This window comes from Lycium barbarum, chromosome 4 (assembly GCF_019175385.1).
Source record: "Lycium barbarum isolate Lr01 chromosome 4, ASM1917538v2, whole genome shotgun sequence".
In the NCBI taxonomy this organism is placed as follows: domain Eukaryota; kingdom Viridiplantae; phylum Streptophyta; class Magnoliopsida; order Solanales; family Solanaceae; genus Lycium; species Lycium barbarum.
Window position 1 is genome coordinate 117,363,693 of NC_083340.1, and position 16,211 is coordinate 117,379,903.

Consider the following 16,211-nt stretch of genomic DNA (forward strand, 5'->3'; position numbering starts at 1 on the left):
AAATCGAAATCTATCGAAATCGAGACAAACCCTAACGAGAACAACAAGAATCGTGTACCTTTGTGGCTAACTAATCTTCAATAACACTCAGAAACAACAAGATTTACGTATATTTTGGAGTTTTAAGTTTGCAATGATCGGTTTGTGGAGGTTTGGTTGTGTAGTGGAAAGGGGAAAAGTGTCGATTGGGAACCGACTTGGGTCATTTGTTTGGGATGGGTCAGGTTAATTGGGGCTAGGTCGGGTTTTGTAAGTGGGGACGGGTAAAAATAATTTGGGGAATTAAATAAATACGTGGACCAATTAGCTCGCGCATGTCTAACACTACCCAGCCCTCAACTGGTCTGGGCCACTAGAGGGGGAAAATAATTAAAACGTAAGTTTTTAAGGGGGGTAAATAAATAAAAGTTAAGTTTAGTTTCCAAACTGAGTTTTCGTGCCAAGTTCAGGGGCTAAAACATGTCTTTTCTCTATGAAATACGGCTTGTGCCTTGTGGCATAAAGGTTTTTGGCAAAGTCCTGACATTATTGTATGGAGATGTGTGTATTCTCCTATGGTGGATGCAATAGGGTTTCCTATCAGTCTGGCAATATATAATTTTTTTGAATGCGTATGATTAATTGTTGTCAATATGGCTATATAGACAATGAAAGAAAATCCGTAGGGATTTAATTGGTTTGAAGCATTTAAGGTTCACGAAAATAAAGCTTCATCAAATCTTTATATAGATTAAAGCGATTCCATTGAGTACCCCAATGATTGTGATGTCGCTAAATATAATTAAAGATCATGTTGACCTCATGATAATAATGAGTATATTTTATTGCATACTGCAGAAGAAATTATTAGTATAGATTTGTTTATCCTAACAAATATTATGAAGGTATTGTTGGTTATGTAAAATACAGGGCATTATTTTTATTATTACACGAAGTTTGTTCTTCAAGCGAGTTACCAATTTGCATGTGATAGCTACTTACAAAGCAAGTCAGTAATGAGTGTCTAGCTGAGATCAATTATTCAGTACATTTTGCAATAGTATGATGTTTGCTTGGAAATGAAGATTTCAACAATATAGCTCAATTTAAAGAAGGATATAACAAAGGTGACAATATACAACACATTTCGTCAAAGTTCTTTTCCAGACATCATCTTTAGAAAGGTGAGATATGTGTTCAATAAATACGCTCAATTGATGATTTGATGGATGTGTTCACTAAAGATTACCAACTTCGACATTTGAGAAGCTGATATATAAGATTGGGATGTGTCATCTCTGAGAAATAAAGTGATCTTCATCAGGGGGATACGCGCTGCACTCTTTTTTCCTTGGTCAAGGTTTTGTCCCATTGGGTTTTCCTGACAAGGTTTTTAACGAGGCAACAAATAATGCGTATTACAAGTTATGTGTGCTCTTTTCCTTCACTAGAATTTTTCCCACAGGGTTATTATTAGTAAGGTTTTAACGAGGCACATTATCGGATATCCAAGGGGGAGTGTTGTAAATATGATAATAATGTAGATGTCCATAACTTCTAGGAGTTATTTCACCATTATGTGAAGTTATACCACACCTCCACTACTCCCTCATTCATCTCCCACAATCCCATATTCTTCCCCACCTTCTCAAGGGGTTAATGACATATTCAAGACAATCTTGTAACCCCCCCCCCCCCCCCCCCCCCCCCTCTATGTAGTAGTATAAATAGGGGTATGATATGTGATGTACTAACACTTGAACACAATTGGATGAATAAGAAAGTTCTCATCTCTTGTCTTCCTATTTCTATTGCTTTTATCCTTTTATATTGTTACTCTTTTAGCTTAGTTTTACAACAGTAATACTATTAATTTATATTTACTGTATTTGAGTTAATGATGAATAGATCAATGATAACTACTTGACAAAATATATGCTAATACTTTGACATTTTCTAGCGCTATATGTGGGCCATTTATTATACTGGCAGGATTGTGGTCTCCTAAATGTTAAGCCATCACATAATATGGATACAATACTAAAAGTTTAATTAATGGATCGAGCATAATGTTTTTTCTATAAAATTTGGATATTAGTTTTATTCATTACCGGGCGGCTCAAAGTTATTTATGGCCTAAAGTTGAACTTTGACAAGAGCTCAATGATATAAGGGTCTGTTTGGAAAGTCACCACGTAATTGGATTTGGTGTAATCACTAGGGTAGTAATTACAAAGCTTGGTAATTATTACGTTGTATAATTACCAAGACATGTTTGTTTGTCATTATAATTATACAGTTAGATCTTTTAAATTTTAAAAATAAATGTTAATTATAAAAATCTAAACGTTTATATTTGACAAATATGTATCTATATAAGAAATTCAGAATATATTTAATTATTACGTATCATCGTGTTTTTTTTTTCTTTTGGAATAAGTTTTACATGAAAATTTCGCATTGATTTTTGATCCTTACCTATAAGTATGTAAAACTTAAATTTATGATTCAAAGCATCTTGTTTGGTGGTATGTCCAATTCTAGAGGTTTTAAGAAAAAGCTACTCCTAACTTATATGACTTTTTGACAAAGTCTTAGACTCAAAACCAAAAAGGTCAGACGTCAACCCATACGAAAAAGTTTGGTCAATATAATTTTGAATAATTCAACAATAGTGGCTCATCTATAATTAACTAATTATTTCACATCTATAAATATCTCTGCCTTCTTAAGAGCCTGTTTGGATGTGCTTATTTCTATAAGCTGTTTGCAGCTTATAAGTTAAAAAAAATAAGTTGGGTAGTCTAACTTATTTTTTTTTACTTATAAGCTGTTTTCAGCTTATAAGCTGCTTTAGATAAGCTAAGTCAAATGGGCCAAATTATTTTTTTGAGCTTATTTTAAGCACAAAATGACTTTAAGCTGACTAGTTAAACGCTCAAAAAAGCTGAAAACAGCTTATAAGCAACTTATAAGTCAATCCAAACGGGCTCAGACTTCCCTCCACACTAGTCAAAATGAACTTCTCTTCATCAAGAAAACATTACTACTACTCCTATTTCTTTCTTCTTTTTGCATTAGCTATTCCATCATTAATTTTGGCACAGAATTGTGGTTGTTCAACAGATTTATGTTGCAGCCAATGGGGTTATTGTGGAAGTGGAAATGATTTTTGTGGGAAAGGGTGTCAAGGAGGGCCTTGTTTTGGTAATAATTCACCATCAAACAATGAAGGTTCAGTTTCTACTATTGTCTCTGATGCATTTTTTTAATGGCATAGCTGATCAAGCTGCTTCTAACTGTGAAGGGAAAGGGTTTTACACAAGGGCTAAGTTCCTTGAAGCTCTTAAATCTAATTCTAATTTTGGAACTGTGGGTTCTACTGATGATTCTAAGCGTGAGATTGCTGCTTTCTTTGCTCATGTAACCCATGAATCTGGACGTAAGCTTTGTCTTACTTGCTTTTCCCTTAATCCATGTTGTGAAAAAAGAAGATGTGTTGATGTTATTTCCGGTCCTAGGCTTTTTATTAGTTAGTCCTAGTAAAGCCCTTAGGTGGCGTATATTTTTGAAACGAGTCCGTGGTAACGCGACATAAAGACTCCTTATTCCTATTTCTTATTTACAATCTAATTAACGTACGACTAATTTCTTGTTGATTTTACACACAGATATGTGCTACATAAATTAGATAAATGGTCCTTCAGGAGACTATTGTGATGAGAACAACACAGAGTATCCTTGTGTCTCAGGCAAAAACTATTACGGTCGAGGACCCATCCAACTATCATGAAACTTCAACTATGGACCTGCAGGAAAAGCCATTGGATTTGATGGCCTAAATGACCCTGACATAGTGGGAAGAGATGGTGTTATTTCCTTCAAGACAGCCTTGTGGTATTGGATGAACAATTGTCATTCTCTCATTACTTCTGGCCAAGGTTTTGGTCCAACTATTCGAGCCATTAATGGTCGGATTGAATGTGACGGTGGCAACCCTCAGACTGTTGCCAGAAGGGTTGAGTATTATACTCAATATTGTCAACAACTTGGTGTCGACACTGGGGATAATCTTACCTGTTAGGAAGTTGGAATAAAACAACAACCATATATTTTTAATTACTTACACGATTGTCAGGCTTACACATATATGTTATGAAAATTGAATAAAACTTTATTATACTTGATTTTGTTTTAAATAAAATATACTCCCTCCATACGTTTATGTGATGCATCTTGACCATATTTTTGTAGCTATGAATCATCTCATTAAGGATATGTAAATGAGAACTTTAGAGTTAATTATTTATAGATGTATAAAAGCATATTTTTTTTTATTTTTTTTTTGGAATAGAGTGTATATAATTATACCACAAATGGAGATGCAAATGAGGAACATTTGTTTTTCTAGGATTATGTTTGCTTCATTTCGGGTTTTACCTGAAACCATTATTATTAGCAGCTTGCGAAAAAACAGCTGCTGCACATTAAGCTTTCAATACATTATCTTGATTTCTTTGAGTTTATATTATGTACACATATTGATGGGATACGGGGTGACCATCATAAAATTAGAGGCTTCGTTCCGAACTTCAAGATCCACAATATGCTTATGTGGATATTTAAAGAATGAAGAGTAAAGCCCAAGACAATTAGAAGCCCAAAATAAGAGAGACCCATGTCTTTGGTCTTCAATTAAGAGGCCATAAGTTAATGGGTATTTTAATATTTGTTTTTTTAGATATGAACCCTAGTATAAATAAGCTATTATGTCTTTATTTTGGAGGATAGATTATGTTGGATTATGAGTGTAGATTACTCTTTTGAGAGTTGGGGATTGTCCCATACCTCCTCTTGAACTTCTCTTGAATTATTACAAGTAGCTAATTCATGTAAGAGTTCATATCTCTTTTCCCTTTGGATTATATTTCGTAGTTGAATGTTAATCTAATTAGTTCATAGATTCTCTTCATTGTTTCTTTGGGTTAATTGATTACATTTCAATTCTAGATTTATTCTTTCTTTCTTCTTCTCCTAGATTCGAGATTGTTGCTAGCATTTTTATATGTCTAGGTAATTAATTACTTAGGTGTGTATTTATCCCAACAATTATCTCAATCTTTCTATCATTTTTATTGCTTTCCATAATTGTTCTTGGTGTTCATGTGAGGTTGAAGAACCCATCTTCAATTTCTTTGGATTTTCGAGCCCGTTTCACATCAAATTGGTATCAGAGCAAGACTAAAGAATTGTTAGAACAATTCTTAATCCTTGACATTGTTATTTTCTGAAAGTTTTCAAAAACAAATCTGGATTATTTTTTTTAAATAAACACACACACACACACACAAAAAGGGGGGTTTTGTTGATTGGAAATCCGTGACTGAGAAGTTGAATTTGATTTGGTGCTTTGTTGTTGACTAAAGTAAGAAAGGAAAGAGGAAAACCCAAAAATTCCATGACCACCATTAATGGAGCTTGAAGAAGAAACTTGAAAAATAAATTTGTTAAAATCCTTGATTGGTGGGAAAATTGATTATTGGGGTTTATTGATAATGATATTGTGAAGCTATGGTTAAAATTTCAAGTCATTTGGTAAAGATTTGATGTGGTTTTGATCAAAATCTTTGAGCCAAAAACTTGAAGAAGTTTGAAAGAAGAAGAAGACTACAAAAATTTCAAAAATAGCCACAATTTTCAGAAATAGCCAAAATCAGCCCTTTTCATTTAAGATATAGTATTTTCAACTTCACTTTCTCATCTTTTCTTGTTATTTCTAGCTAGTTTACTTTGAGTATTAGTTCATACTTAATGTTAAATTAGTTTTTGAGTGCTTTTATTTTATTTTGTACCACTTTATTTCATGCTTTTCTCTTTTGTTTCGTTGGTAGTTTTTATTTCCTAGCCCGTTAGTTTTATTTATCCTTCTTTGTTATGACATAATTTTCACTCCGAACCGATACTTGGATACTTATTTGAAGGAATTTGAGATTGATTGGTTCTTGAAGAGATTGTGGACATCCCTTGAGAGGTAAAAGGCAAAGAGTGGTTGTCACGACCCGAATAGGGCCGCGACGGGCACCCGGGGCTAACCACCGAGCACCGCTCGTTCTAATACTCATCTTACTCAATTAATGCCCTTTTACCAATTTTATACACGAATTGTAGGAAAATCATATTTTATATAGAAACATAAATACTTATATACATTTGCCTCTCGGCCGTCAAAATAATATATACATAATAATAACATCTTGTGAGACCATCTAACCCACATTGCGCGTCTACGAGCCTCTACTGACATATTATACATATAGACGGAACAAGACTCCGTCGTGCGCGAAATACATAAAGGAACCAAAGGAATAAACATAAGCACCTCCGAACAATGGAGTGCTCTCAATCAGCTGACAGCTACTAAGAATCTGGATCAAGCTCACCTCCCTGTCTACCTGTGGGCATGAACACAGCGTCCGAAGAAAACGGACGTCAGTACGAATATTGTACTGAGTATGAAAGGCATAAACAGTAACAATATATCAATGAAATATGAAGGCATCAATGAGATAAGGAGGCATCAAGAAAGAGCAATTTGTACTGGCTATCAAATACAACTGAAATAATGCATGCTGACTTACTCATAATATTTATCATGTCATGTATCTATACATATATAAGCTGCCCGTCCATGCAGGTACGGTGTGATAATGTATAAGCTGCCCGTCCATGTAGGAGCGGTGTGATAATCATAGCCTGCGTCCAGGCCTCCTGCGTCCGGGGTATAAGCTGCCCACTATAGTGGTGTGCACATCTACGTGCCTGCCCGGCCGACTATAGCGCGGCGCGGTGTGAGAAAATACATACATATATATATATATATAAAGCATGCATAAGAGCCCAATCAAAAGCCATAACTATATCGGAGTGACGTAAGGTCGGTGGCTTCCGACGTCATTATGGAACATTCATTGACATCCTGCCTCACCTTGAAGGAATTAGCATATAAGGTGAGTGTAAGTAATAAATAGCATCATTAATATCATAGGATCATCACAACATGAGTATTAGGATTTCTATACTTTACTCATTACCTTGTGTGGCTAATTATGGACATAGACTCATATTTTTCGGAACTTAAGGAAACTCATAGATAAAAAGAGAGTCAAGCTATAAGATTCATGCCAGAGAAAGAAAGGACTAGCCTCACATACCTTTGTCGTTTAGCTATGTTGTCGTTCACTTGCCCTCCCCCAATGTCACATCGTTACCTTCACGGGAGAATTTGTATTAACATTAGTTAATCGACTATAAGAACGCGTCGTAAATTCTAGAGAAAATTGGGCAGCATTTCCCCTGTAAACTTAACAATCCTCGAAATTCCAACTTAGCCAAACATCAATCAAAATACCAACAACAACAATACCAACAATTTCATATCAAACTAGGATTAAATCCATTCTTAAATTACTCCCAAAACAGCCCAACATGCATTCGGATGCCAATGCTTGTATACACTTCTTTATTTTCGTATATCCATAATATAACAACAACAACTACCGCCAATCCCCCGATATTCCAGCCCACAAAACAGTCCATAACGACCATAAAACAGTCCCCAAAATATCATCGCAATACAACCACAAATATTATACCAAATAGCTCCAAAATACAGTCATAAAATAGCCACGAAAATTACATAAAACAGCCCCAAAATATTGTCACAAACAGCCACGAAAATTACATAAAACAGCCCCAAATATCGGCACAAAACAGCCCGGTATACGCTTTGTATACAATATCTTTATACACTTTATTCTCTCAAATTCAAGAACAACAACTTATCAACAACATCAACAACAATATCAACAACCTCATATAGCAATATAAGCACCTAGAAATCTCTCAAAGTTCCAATCAAAAACAACCCTCACGGCAACCATATCAACCAACTAATCTATGACTTCATAACATAATTCCCTTCACTTTAAACTAGGGAATTCTCCCATGAATAACTTAATTAACAAGAATAGAGTTTATTACATACCTTATTGCCCAGAAAACTCAACTAAAATCCTAGCTCCAAGCTTCAATAATCAGCCACACATCAAGCACCAAATACTATAATCCTTTCCTAACTAGTTTTCAATTTCCTAAGATGAAATCTTGCTTTGATTTGGAGGAATTCAACTTGAAAGATTTAGAGAGCTTTTAGGAAGGTTTGGGAGGGTTTAGAGAGAGTTTAGAGTGAGAGAGAGAGGTAGAAAATGAAAAAAATCATATTTGTTTTCGGTTTTTAATTTCTGATTTTTACTGTTCACCGGATACTGTTCATCCGTGTCTACTGTTCACCCGCAGAATTATTTCATGGACTCAATTTTTTTTTTCTGAGGTGTAACAGTGGTGAGCTTATTTGAGAGTGGCCATAAAAGCCTTCGGCCTTGAGTGTAAACACGAGTGTTGAGTGATATAAATTTTGAGTGATACACTAAGGGAGTGATTTGTGAGATCCATTTTGTTTACCTAACCAATCTTCTTTATTTTTCATGTATGTCTTTTGTAGGTACAAGGAATTAAAAGGTAGACATGGATGGTAATGAGAATTCAAGTGGTGGTCCCATGAAAGGAAATGAAAGGTGGAGTTCATCCAATGAACCGGCTTATTTTCAATATGGTTTTGATACATGGTATGAGTGGTGATATGAAGAAAATGTGATTAAAGAGAAGGAACTCCGTAAAATGAAGCTTCCTTGTTTCAACGGGAATGATTGTCCGGATGCATACTTTGATTGGGTCCAAGTGCTTGAAGAGACATTTCACATCTTCAAAGTTTCTAACCTTCAAAGAGTAATTTATGCCACCGACATGTTCATAAATCATGCTTATCGATGGTGGAACGAAGTGATGAGAAAAAGGTATAGAGATAACCCAAGTACCGACACAAAGTGGAAAGAATTTAAGAGGCCCATGGAAGAGAAATTAGCTCCTACATATTTTCGAGAAAAATATTGTGAAGAATATAATAGAGGATCTACTCGGAGTAGAAAGGAAGAGTATGATGGAAGTTTGAAGAAATATGAAACAAGGAATAACGCCAAGAAAGAAGACTTGAGGAATAATCAAGATGTGAATCCTTTGTCATATATTCATTCGAAAGGAAGATCAAGAGATTCTTCTTATGGTGTCAACCATCGACATGATGTTAAGAGCCCTTTTTACAAGTCAAATGAAGTCCTTGGAGCATATCTCATGTCTAAAGAAGAAAAGTCCTTTGCTACTTATAACAATGAGCATTCGAGTGGAATGCAAGGTAACTTGGCTACACTTAATTATACTTCTAGAGCTAGTAGCGATAAAAGTGTGTCTTGTAATAAATCTTTGGGAGCTAGAAATTGTTTAAAGAATGTGAATGAAAATCATGTTGGTTCTAGTAGTCCTTCTTTGAAGGAGCTTACTCCTACTTGTACTTGTGCAATTGTGTCACCTCTTGAGAAAAATATCGAATTGTCTACTTGTGATAAAAATGATACTTCTTGCGTCGAAAATGTTGTGGGGTCTAAAAATTGTGCCTTTGGTGAAGTTGTTGAAAGTAGTACTTCTTTATTGAAAAATACAAATGATGAGGTTGTGCTTGGGAATGAAGATTTGCTCGTAAGGAGATCCTTATCTACTTGTTTGAATGAAGAGGAAGAAAGTACACAAAGGCATAATATTTTCTACACTAGATGCCTTATTTTGGGATGGATGTACACTTTGGTAGTGAATGGTGCTAGTTGTGATAACTTGGTTAGTGCTACCTTGGTGAAGGAATTGAAGTTAAAGACTTTTAATCATCCTAGGCCATGTCGTTTGCAATGGTTGAATGAATGTGGTGAACTTAAAGTGAGTAGAATGGTGAAAATTCCTTTCATGATTGAAGACTATAAAGATGAAGTAACTTGTGGTGTGGTGCAAATATATGCTTGCCATATTATTCTTGGGGGACCTTGGATGTATGATAGAGATGTTATGCATAGTGGGAGGAAGAATCACTACACATTGGAGATGGAGGAAAAAGTGATCAAGCTTGAACCGTTGGAGCCAAATGAAGTGTTAAAAGAGCAAGTGAATTTAAGAGTGTCTTTGAAAAATACTACAAGAAAAAGTGAGGATGAGAGAGAAAGATAGACATAAGTAAGGGAGAGAAAAGTGACAACTCTAGAGTGGAAAAAGGAGACGAAAATTTGAGTGAAGAGAGTGAGTTGTCACAAGATAAGAGATTAAAAAGAAAGTGAGAGAAAAGAAAGAGGGAAAACAAAAGATTGAGAGTGAGGATCTTTCTTATTCTAATGTTCCTAACTTTTCTGCTTTCTCTAGTTATTTTGTGTCTTGTGAAGAAAATCTTGGAGAGGAGCACTTGAAGGAGCAATCAAAAGGAGAAAATTCATCTTTGGAGAACTTGGAAGAACAAGGTACCCTTTCAAGAGAATCTATGGGCTTAATTGAGCAAGATCAAGGTAAAGAAATTTATTTGAAGAGTTTCAAGGTAAAATGACTAAAGTTTCTACTCTAAGTACTTTGAATGACTTTGATGAAAGTTTGAGTTTAGAAGTTGGTCATATAATTTTTGAGCATAATGATTCTTTAGCTTGTGATGATGATTCTAAAGTTTGTTGTGAGCATCTACTAGTTGAATTGAGTTGTCGAGATTAGGTTGGTTATTATTGTGAACTTGATAGTAAGTTGCAAACTAGTGATGTTAACATTGATGAATTTGGAGAGCTATGTCTTGCTAATGTATTTAACCATAAAGCTTGCATTTTTATTGAAGATCATTGTGTGAATCAACTTGATTGTGAATCTTTGACTAGTGAGGATGAATTTAATGTTGACTCATATGATGGTCCTCCTTTATGGGATGAAGAAAGTCATGATTCATTTATAACTAATTTGACTTCATTTGAGGAGATACTTGATGTTAATAGTGGTTTGAGTTTTGACTATAATATTTTGTATCATAATGACATGACTTCTTCTCATGGCTTCAAAATGTATGATAATCCATTATGTGAAGTTGAAATTGAGGATGTTGAAGAGTGTGCTAGTGACAAAAAAAGAATTTGGAGAGATTCTTAAAGTTAGTGACTACTTGTGCAAAAAGAAAGGTAAAGTGATTGATGCTACCACTACTGTTAATTTCTTTACGTACTCAATTCCAAACTTTGAAAGAACATTCTTGATTGATTATGCTAATGCTTCTAGGAAAAGGGATAAGACTGTTTTATTTGATATTTGGAGTGAATGTTGTGAGCCCAACAATTCTAACTTCATTGATTTATTTGTGAAGGTTTACAAGAAAAATGGTAACCTTGAGCTTTTATTTGGGGGTATCCTAGCCAATGAGGTTTCTAAGTTTCGTAAAGTCAAGAATGATTTGTATTCATGACTTACGCTTGGACTTGATAAAGCTATGAGAGTTGATTCATTTGATTACTCATATAATGAGGCACACTTTGTGTGTAATTTTGGAGTAGGTCTTAGTGGTTTTCATGTGTATGTTGTCTCTTATGCTAATTCTTGTCCTTTGATCTATTTAATCATTGAATTGTATGGCAAACTTGTCTTTATTGAGTCCTTAGATGATTGGGTTTACCATAAATATGTACACATGTTGATCGTGTGGTTACTTTTGAGGCTTGCTTATATCCATGGTGATCTTAAGTTAATGCATGATCTTTATTTTATGTTTCAAGGTTTAAATGCGAGGACGAATTTCATTAAAGAAGGAGAAATGATGGGATACAGGGTGACCATCATAAAATTGGAGGCTTCGTTCTGAACTTCAAGATATTAGACACAATTTGCAGGATTTCCCTTCGCTGGTGGTGGTCTTTAATTTTTTTCCCCTCAAATCAGTGGTCTTTAATTTTTGCCCTTCGATAACAGCCCCTTGGTTTCGGGTTTGAACCCCCGCTCAGTGAAAAATTAAAAAAAAAATCGCAAGGCATAAGTTGGGATTCACAGGGCATAATTTGGGTTTCAAACTCTGCCTATATATATATATATTGCTGGAATTTTGCAAATCTCAGCCTTAAGGCCTAAAATTTAGGCAAAAATTAGGCCTTAAGGCCGACGTTTGCCTTAAGGCCTAATTTTGAGTAAAAGTTTGCCTGGGGTTAAGGCAAAAGTTGGGGTCCAACTTTTGATCCAACTTTTGGCTTGCGAATATCTACTTCGTTCTAGATTCTCTTCATTGTTTCTTTGGGTTAATTGATTGCATTTCAATTCTAGATTTATCCTTTCTTTCTTCTTATCCTAGATTCGAGATTATTGGTTGCATTTTTATATGTCTAGGTAATTAATTACTTAGGTGTGTATTTATCCCAACAATTATCTTAATCTTTGTATCCTTTTTGTTGCTTTCCATAATTGTTCTTGGTGTTCATGTGGGGTTGAAGAACCCATCTTCAATTTCTATGGATTTCCGAGCCCGTTTCACATCACATATAGTGGAAAAAAAAATACAGTCTAAGTCAATTACGAAGTAATTACATAAATTCATTATAATATAAGAAAATAATATATTAATAAGCATGTATTTGCTCAGTTATCTAATAATCATTTCTCAGTTTCGAAATCAAAGTCATGATCGGTTTTAAAGTCACTAATTAATCCAAACTTGCTCACTTATGTAATAAGTATTTCTCAGTTCATTTCCGATTGTGTAACTCTGAAATCCGAATAATACTCAACATACAACCAACCAAAATTAAATACAATTCTAACAACATTGAGAAAACTTATAAAAAAGAAAGGTACTTAAACAGTTAAACTACATGGGAAATTGTACAACCTTGGAAAATGTTAAAAGGGAACAGAGAAAGAGACAATACTTCTTTTTAGCAATTTTGTTGTTGGAGATGCAAAGATTTAGTGCATTATGCTAAACCGATTCAAGAATAGAAGAACAATGTTCTTGAATGCTACTTATTGTGTGGCTTAGTTGAACCCCGAAGTTGTCATTTGTTCTTCCGTTTGCTCGTGGGAGAGACTCCAACTATCTTCAAGAAACGTCTTGACGTGCCTCTAAGCCAAACAAGTCCTATTTTGAGTTTCTAATATTGTGATCATCTGTACTCTAACAATTTGATGATATTTCAGTTTGAGCAGTTGGAAGATATTATTATCCTTGTTTTAACAATTTGAAGATAGTTGTCTCTATGGGTTGAGTGACAAATACATACATTAAAGTGTAGATACGGAGATTTCAATTGGTATGTTGAATTCATTGGGATAAAACTTGTCACATATTAGGTTACATGAAATTTATTAAAAGAAAATGAAATAGTTAGTGTATATCTTTGTGAAAATTCTCTCATATGGAAAAGTGAAGAAAACAAACGTCAAGACTTATATACTATGGGTTGAAATGTTTAAGGAGTAAGGTCCATCAAGATCTTCTTTTTTCCATAGAAGAATCTTGAAGATTCTTTAAGATCTGGTTGATGTGTTGATGGGGAATTATCAAACGTAGCCTAAAAAGTGACATTGTATAGAAGCCAAATATTTGGGATCAAGTGTTGCAGAACGCGATCTCAAAATTTCAGATTATTTTGCTGACGTTGACTATGGAGATGACCAATTAGAAAACATCAAAGTCATAATCAAAAGGAAAGTTGTCAATAAAATCTGGATTCTATCTTCTAAACTCTAATCTCTATTTATTCTCTGCCTATTGTGATTCTTCGTGAAATCTAATGCTAGGTGATGATCCTTCTTGTGATAATCTTAAATGATGCACATGATTAATTAGAGATAACATATGATTTCTTTGAAGATGAAAAATGTGCAAATTGATTTGCATATACATATATGTTGCATGCATAAAATTGCAAAATGTGAATTTCAAGTTCTTGAAAGAATACGAAACATATTATTTGAAAAGATAATATATATGCCTAAAAGCTCAAACATTATTTTGAGATTGTGACAAAATGAAAATATTTCTCCTTATATTATGGAGTTTCTTGATATAGGGCATGAACGTTTGAATCATGTAAATTTTAGATCCATTTGACCCTTGGTAAATAATTGATGAATTATTGTTTGTGAAAAGAAACACGTTATTGATATCTTACTTGTAATAAGTGCAAGATAATTCAGAAACCTTTCAAGACAACAGAAATAAAATTCACACTTTTGAGATTAATTTACACAAACATTTATTAGAAGGATGATTTGTCACATAATGGAAAGAGATATTTATCACTTCATCGGTGACTATTCAAGCTAAGTTTTCAAGATTGTTAGTAGCCATGATATGTGTTATTTAAAATCATTATATTTATACATGAAAATTGGTGTACATATATGTTGTGTACAAAAATCATGAAAAATATACTTTCGAGTTTGTATAGTGATATGAATATATTATTTGTAAAGATCATATCAATACTTGAAAGTTAGAATATTATTTTGAGATCAAGAGGAAATAATATTGATTCCATTATAAGTTGAAGGATTTTCATGAATTTATATGATGAATTTGGTGCATTATACTCAGCAACAACATGATTTTTGAGTTCCAAATCATAGGAAAGCTCTTCGAATATTGCAAGTATGAGGCATAGTACATAGACTGGATTGTCTAATATAATTTTGTTGAATTGAAGGACATAAACTTTGCTATGTCAGCCCTAGGAAATCCTTGTTGGATACATTGAACTGGTCTGGTATTGATGACGACTAGTTGATGGAATACAAATTTATACCTTCTACTTGAGAAAAAAATTGTCTGGATTAGAAGTATTATGCTAGATATTAATTCCTTTATGGAGAAAATCAGTGCCATCTTTTGTGATTATAAATTATGATGATAAAACTGCTATTTTTCGGGCTTCAAGTGATTGTTACAACAGCAAGTCGAGACGAGTTCATCTCACATGCAATCGCGGGAGAAAATTATTGGAGGATGGTATAGTTTCCCTTTAATATGTGAAGTCCCGGTTCAATTTAGCAGAATTTTTATCTAAAATTTAGACAAATAATTGGTGTTGAAAAAAGGAATAGGAATAAAGCCTATTGAAAATTGATTGTACTTTATGGGAACCCTATCTAATGATGCAATCTTAGGTTAAAAGGTGAAAACAAGTAAAGTTACAGTAGTGGAGCACATCAATGAAATTTTCAAATCCTAAAAGACTGAGTAGATGTGCTTAGGTTGAGATTCTTTTCTCTTAATAAATATATAAGACCGATCTCGGTTGGAGTTGGTAAGAACACTCTTGATAGATTTACCAATATTCATACAACAGAGGAGGATGAGATTATATTCTCTTAATAAGCCTATAACCAGTTTCGGTTGGAGTGTGTAGGAACACTCTTGATAGATTTACTGATACTTTGTTGTAAAGGAGGATGAGATTAAATTCTCTTAATGAATTCATTGACTATTTGGTCAGAGTATGCAAAGTTACTCTCGATGAATTCACCGCGCTAAGTGCGAAGTGGAGGCCGCTTCAATAAGAATTTTAACAGGAGAATCTTAAAGCACTTAGATAAAAAGATTCAGGACACATGCCCATAAGGTGTCAAAGGATATTGATTTTCACTGGAACATAGTAATGTGCATGGAAATTTTTCAACTTTATTCGATGAACTACTTAGTTCAAGATTCGTTCACTATGCAGTCATTGATTTAGAAAGTCTTCACTAGCTAATGGTTCAAGTCCAAAAGACACAATTATTGATGCATGTTACTAGATTAATGTCACGAATTTTCTCAAAATTTCTTGAAACAAATGGGGGATTGTTGGAACAAATGTTTCAATTAATTTTGAAACATACATTTGATAAGAGTCTTGTTTTCAAATTGAATGAATGTGATTCATAAGTTTCACTTCATTAAGTTTATACGTTTTGGGTTCTTTTGGAAGAAACATTTTTCTTACAAAATTCATGAACCTATTAATAAATTTTATTTAATTAAAACCCTTATCTTATGTATTATTTTATCCTATAAATAGTGCTTATTTTATTTGAAAAATGTAAGCAGTCCAAAAACAATTCCTCCCCGAAAACTTTAAGAGACATTGATCAAAAGGTGAAATCACCGATTCAAGAATAGAAGAGCAATGTTCTTGAATGCTACTTATTGTGTGGCTTTGTTGAATCTCAAAGATAGAGTTGTCATTTGTTCTTCCGTTTTCTCATGGGAGAGACTCCAACTATCTTCAAGAAACGTCTTGACGTGTCTC

At 33.9% G+C, this 16,211-nt stretch overlaps 2 protein-coding genes across 2 annotated transcripts; both read left to right on the forward strand.

The window, feature by feature from the left end:
- Positions 1 to 459: 459 nt before the first annotated feature.
- Positions 460 to 4,063, forward strand: LOC132637697 (endochitinase EP3-like). The gene is made up of 3 exons (XM_060354751.1): positions 460 to 530; positions 3,087 to 3,421; positions 3,795 to 4,063. The coding sequence occupies exons 1-3, from the start codon at positions 460 to 462 to the stop codon at positions 4,061 to 4,063; spliced, it is 675 nt and encodes a 224-aa protein (XP_060210734.1).
- On the forward strand, positions 2,748 to 12,330 carry LOC132636273 (uncharacterized). The gene is made up of 3 exons (XM_060353053.1): positions 2,748 to 3,421; positions 3,651 to 4,871; positions 8,540 to 12,330. Exon 3 carries the CDS (start codon positions 8,716 to 8,718, stop codon positions 10,141 to 10,143), a length of 1,428 nt encoding a protein of 475 aa, XP_060209036.1. The 5' UTR covers positions 2,748 to 3,421; positions 3,651 to 4,871; positions 8,540 to 8,715; the 3' UTR covers positions 10,144 to 12,330.
- Positions 12,331 to 16,211: the final 3,881 nt, after the last annotated feature.